Raw genomic sequence first — 11,211 nt, 5'->3', positions numbered from 1 at the left:
TTTGTGTTTTGCTCAGGATTTTAAGACCTGCAGTTCCCAGTGTCTATCCTGTAGAGCCCCATAAGAATCAAGGAGATTTCAAGGAGATCACGTCCCGGTTTCTAAACTCTGGAGAGTACAGGTTTAGTCCCTCTTTATAGAACCTCACTCCATCCTCAGAATCAATCTGGTGAACCTTTGCTGTGTTTCCTGAATCAAATTATATTTTTGAACAGTTAGATTCAGGATCAGTTCCTGTGGATTGGAGGATAGCAAATGTTATCCCACTTTTTAAGAAAGGAGGGAGAGAGAAAACGGGTAATTATAGACCAGTTAGTCTGACATCAGTGGTGGGGAAGATGCTGGAGTCAATTATAAAAGACGAAATTGCTGAGCATTTGGATAGCAGTAACGGGATCATTCCGAGTCAGCATGGATTTACGAAGGGGAAATCATGCTTGACAAATCTACTGGAATTTTTTGAGGATGTAACTAGGAAAATTGACAGGGGAGAGTCAGTGGATGTGGTGTACCTCGACTTTCAGAAAGCCTTTGACAAGGTCCCACATAGGAGACTAGTGGGCAAAATTAGAGCACATGGTATTGGGGGTAGGGTACTGACATGGATAGAAAATTGGTTGACAGACAGAAAGCAAAGAGTGGGGATAAATGGGTCCCTTTCGGAATGGGAGGCAGTGACCAGTGGGGTACCGCAAGGTTCGGTGCTGGGGCCCCAGCTATTTACGATATACATTAATGATTTAGATGAAGGGATTAAAAGTACCATTAGCAAATTTGCAGATGATACTAAGCTGGGGGGTAGTGTGAATTGTGAGGAAGATGCAATAAGGCTGCAGGGTGACTTGGACAGGTTGTGTGAATGGGCGGATACATGGCAGATGCAGTTTAATGTAGATAAGTGTGAGGTTATTCACTTTGGAAGTAAGAATAGAAAGACAGATTATTATCTGAATGGTGTCGTTAGGAAGAGGGGATGTTCAACGAGATCTGGGTGTCCTAGTGCATCAGTCACTGAAAGGAAGCATGCAGGTACAGCAGGCAGTGAAGAAAGCCAATAGAATGTTGGCCTTCGTAACAAGAGGAGTTGAGTATAGGAGCAAAGAGGTCCTTCTACAGTTGTACCGGGCCCTGGTGAGACCGCACCTGGAGTACTGTGTGCAGTTTTGGTCTCCAAATTTGAGGAAGGATATTCTTGCTATTGAGGGCGTGCAGCGTAGGTTCACTAGGTTAATTCCCGGAATGGCGGGACTGTCGAATGTTGAAAGGCTGGAGCAATTAGGCTTGTATACACTGGAATTTAGAAGCATGAGGGGGGATCTTATTGAAACATATAAGATAATTAGGGGATTGGACACATTAGAGGCAGGAAACATGTTCCCAATGTTGGGGGAGTCCAGAACAAGGGGCCACAGTTTAAGAATAAGGGGTAGGCCATTTAGAACGGAGATGAGGAAGAACTTTTTCAGTCAGAGAGTGGTGAAAGTGTGGAATTCTCTGCCTCAGAAGGCAGTGGAGGCCAGTTCGTTGGATGCTTTCAAGAGAGAGCTGGATAGAGCTCTTAAGGATAGCGGAGTGAGGGGGTATGGGGAGAAGGCAGGAACGGGGTACTGATTGAGAGTGATCAGCCATGATCGCATTGAATGGCGGTGCTGGCTCGAAGGGCCGAATGGCCTACTCCTGCACCTATTGTCTATTGTCTATTGTCTATTGAGACTGGGGGTGTACACGATGTTTCCTATGTGGCCCCACCAATGCTCTAAATAATTGCAACCAGATGTCATCGCTCTTGAACTCAAGCCCTGTTTCAATAAAGGTCAACAAACCATTTCCTTCGCAATTGCTTACTAGACCGTCATGCACATAATTGTGTGCAAGGACCCACTTCTCTCTCTCCGAATAGTAACACTTTTAAATCTTTCATGATTTAAAAAATACTGCACTCCTCTGTTTGTTTAGTTTAGTTTAGTTTAGAGATAAATCGTGGAGACAGGCCCTTCGGCCCACCGAGTCCGCGCCGACCAGCGATCCCCGCACACTTACACTATCCTGCACACACTAGCAACGATTTACAATTATACCAAGCAAAGGAACCTATAAACCTGTACGTCTTTGGAGCGTGGGAGGAAACTGAACCATTGAGTCAATATGTTCTCGAGCATATACCTGTAAACATTTTGACGTGGTATTTGACAATAAACCAGAACTCCTCCACCTTCTGAAGAAATAGAGACGATGATGAACTTTGTTTCAGCAGGCAGAATTTGAATGTTTTTTTTATGGTAAACTAAGTTTAAAAAGATATTAATAGAAGGGTATTGACCTGACAGTGCATCATAATCTACAACATATGAGCATTTCCCCAGCCGAATTATTAGATTCCATTTGGTGTTTTCAATCTAGTAATTAAATTGTCACATAAAAATTGTATTGAAGCTGGTAGCTGAACATATCTGAGACTGTAGTTTTAAAAAGGCAATTACTGTTAAATAATTTCACCTATAAGATATCAATTGAAAATATAAAAAACAGTTGTTGATCCTTCTCAAGCTTTGCCCAAATCATTAGCTGGAAAACATGGAATATTTTTTAATGTTGAAGTTCAGAATTGTGTGGAAAAGTGAACAAGGACTTTGTTTTTCAGTCATTGCCCCAGGGCTTGGGTCTAATCCAGATTATTAGTTTGAAGGCTCTCTTTCTCCGGCACGCTTGTGGCTCTACAAAGCGGCATCTTTAGATCTCAGTGAATGAGATCACAGCTGAATCTGCTCGGACAAGCCAGGAGCAGGGGAAGATGTCACGCAAAAACGGAACATTCTGGAATTGGGTCAAAGGCTAAATGGAAATAAAAGACCAACAATCATTGGTGCCCTGGTGCGATGTTGCAGAAGATACAGAGATGTTTTTAGGAGGAATGTACAAACACCTAAGGACAACTCAATGAAATTTAATGAGATGAACATTGACTTTAGACTTTAAAGACAAAGTGTGGAAAAAGGCCCTTCAGCCCACCGAGTCCGCATTAATCACCCCATACACTAGGGACAATGAATAAAAATTACAGTTGCGAATTAATCTACAAACCTGTACGTCTTTGGAGTGTGGGAGGAAACCGGAACACCTGGGGGAAAACCCACGCGGTCACAGAGGGAACGTGCAAACTTTGTATAGACAGCACCCGTAGTCAGGATCGAAGACGGGTCTCTGGCGCTGTAGGGCACCAACTGTATCGCTGTGCCACCGTGCCACCCCAAAGTTCTGAACACAGCACCTAAGAAAGGTATAGTTATGACTGTACCAGGTGATAGATAATCTGAAGACCATACTGTAGGCAGTACCATCTATCTATATATCTATATATATATATATGTGAGATATATGTATAGATGGTCTATCTATCTATATATGTACATATCTAATTATCTATATATCTACATAGCTACATAGCTACATATCTACATATCTATATATCTGCATATCTTCATACCTGCATCTACATCTAGATCTACACACACACACACATATATATATACATATATATACATATATATATAAATAAACACACATAGACATGATGTTGTGATTCAACTTTGCACAGATACAGTTACAGGACATCACTCAAGGTATTGGTATTGGTGTCTGGTGGATTACCACTGTACATTGATGTCATCTGACAGCATGTATGGATCATGTCAAATGTTTTAATATTGACTGTGATGTTTTCACCTTGCTACAGATTTCTGTCTGGCCTTGAGTGTGATTGTCACCCCGCGGCCGGTGGCCGAGTTCTCAGAGGGTCAGAGGGGAAGTCTGTTCTGTCGAGTCTCTCAGCAGAAATGGAGAAACAGCTACCTGTCCCTGGTCTGGCTGTTCTCAAACCCGGAGCACACCAACCAACGGATCCTGAGGCTGAATCGCACAGGGCATGTGCAGACGTTCCGTAACTGCAGGGAGGGCCACTGTGAGCTTCAGTTCTTCCAGCAAGGTGCCGCCAAGGTCTACGTATTGATCATCAACGAATTTCACAACACTGATGAAGGGCATTACAGATGCAAAGTCCAGGAAATCGCAAACCTGAATAGGAAGTGGCTGTCGATATCGAACGGAGACAATGCCACAGAGGTGAAAGGTGAGATTAGGTTTCATGCTGACTCTCGAGCATCTGTACTGAAACGTGAAGACAAAATAATTAAACTTGCTTCCAATCTTGAAGTCAGAAGTGATCCTTTGCAGTGAAGTCAGTTCAGTTCAGATTAATGCAGTTTAGTTTATTTTAGTCCATTTTGTCAAAAGTGATTCATTCTTCATTGCAAGAAACATGGATTTTTAAAATGGTTTAGAACCTTAGAATTCTTCTGTTGGCAGAGTAACTGTAGCATGAATAAATGGAAGCTAGACACAAAATGCTGGAGTAACTCAGTGGGACAGGCAGCATTTCTGAAGACAAGGAATGGGTGACATTTCGGGTTGAGACCCTTCTTCAGACCTGAAGGGTCTCGACCCGAAACGTCACCCGTTCCTTCTCCCCAGAGATGCTCCCCGTCCCGCTGAGTTACTCCAGCATTTTGTGTCTATCTTCGGTTTAAACCAGCACCTGCAGTTCCTTCCTACGCAGGAATAAATGGCATTGGTATCAGATTATTATTGTCACGCATTTCAAGATATAGTGAAAAGCTTTTGTTTGTGTGCTGTCCAGTCGAATCATACTATACATGGGTACGATGTGTCAGTTTGAGGAAGGGTCTCGACCTAAAACGTCACCCGTTCCTTCTCTCCAGAGATGCTGCCTGACCCGCTGAGTTACTCCAGCATTTTGTGATACCTATACAGAAGAAAACGTCCAATAATGCCAATGAGCATGGAAGGAAAATTATTGACAACTCCCTAGATTATAAGAGACTGTTCAGTGGTCTGAAACTGTGATGACTAAGCTGTTTCGGAATCTTCTGGTTCGTTCCTTCAAGCTTCTGCCTCACGGGAGAGGGGAGAAGAGAGAATTCGGCCCATCTGTCTCCTCCGCCATTCAATCATGGCTGATCTATCTCTCCCTCACAACCCCATTCTCCTGCCTTCTCCCCATAACCTCTGACACCTGTACTAATTAAAAATCTATCAATCTCATGTAAAAATATCCACTGACTTGGCCTCCACCACCGTCTGTGGCAGTGAATCCCACAGATTCACCACCCTCCGACTAAAGAAATTCCTCCTCATCTTCTTCCTAAAAGAGCGTCCTTTAATTCTGAGGCTGTGACTTCTAGTCCTAGACTCTCCCACTAGTGGAAACATCCTCTCCACATCCACCCTATCCAGGCCTTTCACTATTTTGTATGTTTCAATGAGGTCCCCCCTCATCCTTCTAAACTGTGCCCAGCACTGCTCAGTGTCATCTCACTGATGGCATCAGCAGCATCTCCAGAGCGTGATCTATGCTTTTGCTAACTAACGGTGGCCAATTCTCACACAATAACTCTCATGTTTCTTTAACTTGCTGACAGTGCGCCTTCTGCAGACGACTACAATGCTGACCCCGCCGAGCACAACTCAAACCTGGACAGTCTTTGAAGGTAGAGTCATTCTTTTTCTTGTGTAATATAACTGATCACCTCCTGGCAAATCTTTTTTGTTCTTACAGAGGTGAATAAAATCATGAGGGGAATAGAGAGCGTGGATGCACAGGGTCTTTTTCTCAGTCTCAAGGTTTAGATTTATTATTGTCACGTGCACCAAGGTGCTGTGAAAAGCTTTGGTTTGCATGCTATCAGATCAGGTAATACTACACATAAATACAATCAAGTCAAACCCAAGTACAACAGGTAGAGCAAAGGGGAAGATACAGAGTGTGGAATACAGTTCTCAGCATCGTAGCGCACCAGTTCCACAGACAAAGTCCAATGTCCGCAATGGGGTAGAGGTGAATTGGACAGTGCCCCAGCTTATGGAAGGACCATTCAGAAGCCTGATAACAGATGGGAAGAAGCCGTTCCTGAGTCTGGCGGTGCACGCTTTCAGGCTTCTGTATCTTCTGCCTGGCGGGAGCGGGAGAAGAAGGGGTGACAATGGTTGGGAGAAGTCTTTGATCATGTTGTCTGCTTTACTGAGGCAGCGTGAAGTGTAGATGGAGTCAATGGTGGGGAGTCATGAACCAGGGAGCACAGGGTTAAAGTGAGAGGTGAAAGATTTAATGGTTAAGAATGTTTAATTATCATGTGTACGACAACAGAACAGCATAACAGCCCTGTACACATAAAACACATAGATAATATATGATAAACAGAAATTCAAAAAACTAATAACCACAATAGTAAGTGCAAAGAACCCAAATGGGAACCTGAGGGGCAACATTTTCCCACAAGGCCAGAAGCAAAACATTTACTGGTTCAGCAATTCAAGAGAAAGTTGTCAATTACATGACCAATTTTAGAATGGATTTACTTGAATGTACTCATTATAGCACAGAAAGTGACCATTCAGTCCAGCATGTCCATGCTAACCCCATGGCAGATTCATTCTTCCTCTCCTTTCGATCTAATTAACAAAGTAGCAAATTCCTCATCTCACAGGCCAGAGAACTCTTTCCTAACTTCTGTCTGCATGGCCCCATTTTCCCAAGTGCCCGACCATGTAACTTTAGAGTCATACGGCATGGAAACAGGCCGATCAGCCAAACATGCCCATGTGCACTTTGCCTATCTACACTGTGCCCACAATCCCTCGATAGGCTTCGCTGCATTCCTTTATCTGGGGACTGTTCACCATCTCACAGGAGACAATGATCATAAGATCATAAGTGACAGGAGCGGATTTAAGCCACTCGGCCCATCAAGTCTACTCTGCCATTCAATCACGGCTGATCTATCTCTCCCTCCTAACCCCATTCTCCTGCCTTCTCCCCATAACCCCTAACACCCGCACTAATCAAGAATCTATCTATCTCTGCCTTAAATATATCCACTGACTTGGCCCCCACAGCCTTCTGTGGCAAAGAATTCCACAGATTCACCACCCTTTAAAGAAATTCCTCCTCATCTCCTTCGTAAAAGAATGTCCTTTAATTCTGAGGCTGTGACCTCTAGTCCTAGACTCTCCCACTGGTGGAAACATCCTCTCCACATCCACTCTATCCAAGCCTTTCACTATTCTGTGCGTTTCAATGAGGTCCCCCCTCATTCTTCTAGACTCCAGCGAGTACAGGCCCAGTGGTGACAAACACTCTGGTCACTGTTCACCCACAAAGTCTGGCACCTCTCCCTTACACGACCCCAAAATAACCAAAGAAAGTAATCTATTGCTTGCAGATTCTATTCCGGAAACTTCCACCCTGCCGATTGCCAGGAAGCCGAACGAAGAATGGAAAATATTTGAAGGTAAAATCCATTGATCTGGCGGATAAATTGGTCAGAGCCGAGAGGACAAATGAACATAAAGGGACTGTATTGGAACAATGTATGAAGGAACTGCAGATGCTGGTTTAAACCAAAGATAGACATAAAATGCTGGAGTAACTCAGCGGGACAGGCAGCATCTCTGGAGAGAAGGAATGGGTGACGTTTCGGGTCGAGACCCTTCTTCAGACTGATGCTAAACTCTCGTTGGAGAGAGGGGAGGAGAACTTCTTCAAAGGAGACACAGTCTGAAGAAGGATCTCGACCCCAAAACGTCACCCATTCCTTCTCTCCAGAGATGCTGCCTGTCCCGCTGAGTTACTCCAGCATTTTTGTCTATCTCTGTATTTGGAACGTGCAGGTAGACCCTATGCAATGAGTCTGAACACAGACGGCTGTGGAGGCCAAGTCAATGGGTATTTCTATGGTGGAGATTGACAGTTTCTTGATTAGATTCACAAGGGTAATGGGGAGAAGGCAGGAGAATGGGGTTGAGAGGGAAAGATAGATCAGCCATGATTGAATGGTGGAGTGGACTGAATGCCCTACTTCTGTTCCTGTGACTTATGAATGGACCACGGATGGAGGGAGGAGGTCAATGGAGGAACCTGCAGATGTTGTAGTGTTTCCAATCAATGCGAAGGGTCAGCATGGAGTTGGTGGGCGAAAGTGCCTGGTTCTGTGCTCCATTACTTTATTGCAAATGTGATTTAGTTTAGTCTAGTTTAATTTAGTTTAGAGATACAGTGCGGAAACAAGCCCTTCGGCCCACCGATTCCGCACCGCCCAGCGATCCCCACACATTAACACTACCCTACACACACTAAGGACAATTTTTACATTTACCAATCCAATTAACCTACAAACCTGTATATTTTTGGAGTGTGGGAGGAAACCGAAGTTCTCGGAGAAAACCCACGCAGGTCACGGGGAGAACGTACAAACTCCATACAGACAATTACAATTGGTGGTTGCAGTTGGGGAGATTAATGACCTACTGCCATGTGTGTCTGTGCTTCAGTTTCAGATCTGTATCTTTACGTGACGATGGTGTGTTCTGTGGGAATCCTGTCCGTGATGCTCTTTGCCACAGTTCTCGTCTGTCAGATTCTCTGGAACAGGAAGAAGAGGAGAGGTGACTGAAAGATAAGCAGGTCTCTTTAATCTCCCGCTTTCACTGGGTAGTATCAACATTCTTTCATTTCATTGTTCAGTTTAGTTTAGTTTAGAAATACAGCGCGGAAACAGGCCCTTCGGCCCACCGAGGCCCTGCCGGCCAGCGATCCCCGCACACTAACATAATCCTACACACACTAGGGAAAAAATTACAATTTATAATTTTTACCGAAGCCAATTAATCTACAAACCTCCACCTCTTTGGAGTGTGGGAAGAAACCGGAGCACCTGCAGAAAACCCACGCGGTCTCAGGAAAAACGCACAAACTCCGTACAGACAGCACCTGTAGTTAGGATCAAACCCGGGTCTCTGTGAGGCACTGCACCACCATGCCAGTTGTCTGGGTACATCCCTTCTCTCTAGGTTCTGCAGATGCACCATCGGGTCCATTCTGACCGGCTGCATCACTGTCTGGCATGGGACCTGTTCAGCTGCAGACAGGAAGGCCCTGCAGACAGCGTGTTGTGCAGGCAGCCCAGCACATCACTGGGTCCACATTCCCTGCCATCAGCGACATTTACAGAGGAAGGTGCAAAAGTGCAGCCTGCCGCATCACGAGGGTCTCCTCTCACACCTTCCAAGGCCTGTTTGACCCGCTGCCTTCCAGAAGAAGGCTGAGGAGCATCAGCTGCAGAACCACCAGGTTCAGGAACAGCTTTTTCCCTCGGGCTGTTTGTCTACTGAACTGCCCCACCTGACTCGGGGGGGGGGGTGGGTTAGCACCTCACCTAACACTGTGCACTTTATAATCTCATTTAATGTGCAATCAATAATTTACCTGCTCTCGTTGATGGTTTTAAATTCACCATTTACAAGCTTTAAGCTCTAGGTTAAATGCTTTACCTTTTGCCGTTTACATGCTTTAATCCCCTGTCTATATGCATTGTACTGTACTGCACTGTCTAATTGTACCGTACTGTATCGTACTGCACTGCACTGCACTGCACTGCCAGCCCCTGTCTATATGCATTGTACTGTACTGCACTGTCTAATTGTACCGTACTGTATCGTACTGCACTGCACTGCACTGCCAGCCCCTGTCTTTATGTTTTGCATCTGTATTGCACCAGGGCTCCCAGAGGTACTCTGTTTCGTCCCATTCACTGCATGATCTGTAAGAGGTGGAATGACAAATAAACTAACTATTACTTGTGTCTGAAGAATTTCAACTCTTGTCTTTTTTTTCAACAGCGAGAAAATACTTTGCAAAAGAGCCCAACAGCAGGTACTGTTTTTATGTAATGTTGGAGTGAATTTTTAAAATGGAACTATATTAACTTAGAAATGAAGGCTGGGATGGATGGTACAAGGAGAAACTCAGCAGACCGGGCATGTCCACGTGTCTGTATAAGAGTCTCTTAAACACTCCATCAGTGAGTGGAAGAGTATGGATCACAGACAGGCGGAGATTAGTTTCTTGGCATCATGACTGGCTCGGACGTTGTGGGCCAAAGGGCCTTTTACTGTGCGGTTCTATTCTAGGTTATACGGTAACTAAAAAGAGGATATTTTTGCAAGATCACAAATGTAAGCTCTTTCCTGTCAAATGTGGTTCAGTCACGTGTGCAGAGAGGCCTCAGAGTGAAACACTCTCTGACTGCAACCCCTGACCACCAGTGCCCCCACCCTCTCCAGACCATCACTACCCCCTCCACCCCCCCCATCCTCACCTCATCACTACCCCCCTCCACCCCCCCATCCTCACCCCATCACTACTCCCTCCACCCCCCCCCAAGCCTCACCCCATCACTGCCCCTCAGTCCCACTGCAACCCCTGCCCATCAGTGTCCCTCCAGCCCCCTCCTCAGCCTCACTACATCACCCATCAGTGTCCCTCCAGCCTCCCCCCCCCTCAGCCTCACCCCATCACCCATCAGTGTCCCTCCATCCTCCCCCCCCCCCCCTCAGCCTCAGAGCTCAGGGGGTGCCAGGCCTCAGGCAGTGTGGGCTTTGCCGTTGATTTGCTTGGATTTCTATGTTTAGTTGACACTCACCTGACCCACGGATCGTTCAATTCCCTGATAACAGGTGGGAAGAAATTGCAATAAGAACCTGAAAGGCAAGTTTTTCACTCAGAGCGTGATATCAGAGGGGGGTATGTACATGGAACAAGCTGCCAGAGGATAGATAGAGAGATTCTTGATGAGCATGGGCGTCAGAGGTAATGAGGTTAGGAGGGAGAAACAGATCAGCCATGATTGAATGGCATGGTAGACTTGATGGGCCGAATGGCCTAGTTCTACTCCTATTCCTTATGACCTTACGAGGAATTAGTTGAAGCTGGTACTATAACAACATTTAATAACCATGTGGACAGGTACAAGGATAGGAAAGATTGAGAGGGATATGGGACAAACGTGACTAGTGAGACTAGTGTAGGTGGGACATGTTGGCCAGTGTGGGCAAGTTGGGCTGAAGGGCCTGTTTCCACACTATGAATATGATTGAACATTTTCCTGAATTGCTAAGTTAATGTCAGTCGTTCTTCCTGTTCCGGTTGTTCATCACCAAGTTTGAGGTGGCTGTGGTCCACAGTTACTCAAAGTGCTTGCACTGTCTGATTAGATGGAGGTGACTTTTCTGTACTTCTCGGGGTGATCAGTACTCAGCGGATGATGGACATCACGTGTGAAAACTATGCTTGTCTTGATA

At 45.3% G+C, this 11,211-nt stretch overlaps 1 protein-coding gene and 1 long non-coding RNA gene across 3 annotated transcripts in view; one reads left to right on the top strand and one right to left on the bottom strand.

The window, feature by feature from the left end:
• vstm4a (V-set and transmembrane domain containing 4a) overlaps window positions 1-11,211 on the top strand; it is a 37,138-nt gene that overhangs the window by 9,235 nt on the left and 16,692 nt on the right. Inside the window, exons 2-6 of one of the 2 annotated variants that reach the window (XM_078428289.1) lie at window positions 3,734-4,126; window positions 5,496-5,564; window positions 7,296-7,364; window positions 8,404-8,517; window positions 9,751-9,784. In XM_078428289.1, the coding sequence (XP_078284415.1) occupies window positions 3,734-4,126; window positions 5,496-5,564; window positions 7,296-7,364; window positions 8,404-8,517; window positions 9,751-9,784 (679 nt within the window). The remainder of the gene's footprint in view (window positions 1-3,733; window positions 4,127-5,495; window positions 5,565-7,295; window positions 7,365-8,403; window positions 8,518-9,750; window positions 9,785-11,211) is intronic. The other variant, XM_078428290.1, reaches the window with a different exon arrangement.
• Window positions 6,049-9,448, bottom strand: LOC144609901 (uncharacterized). The gene is made up of 3 exons (XR_013549379.1): window positions 9,403-9,448; window positions 8,381-8,494; window positions 6,049-6,094 (listed from the first exon to the last, which is right to left on the bottom strand). It is a non-coding gene; the product is annotated as an uncharacterized LOC144609901 (long non-coding RNA).

This window comes from Rhinoraja longicauda, chromosome 35 (genome assembly GCF_053455715.1).
Source record: "Rhinoraja longicauda isolate Sanriku21f chromosome 35, sRhiLon1.1, whole genome shotgun sequence".
Taxonomy (NCBI): Eukaryota; Metazoa; Chordata; class Chondrichthyes; order Rajiformes; family Arhynchobatidae; genus Rhinoraja; species Rhinoraja longicauda.
The sequence above is the reverse complement of the archived record's forward strand: the minus strand, read 5'-3'. Positions and strand labels throughout refer to the sequence as shown.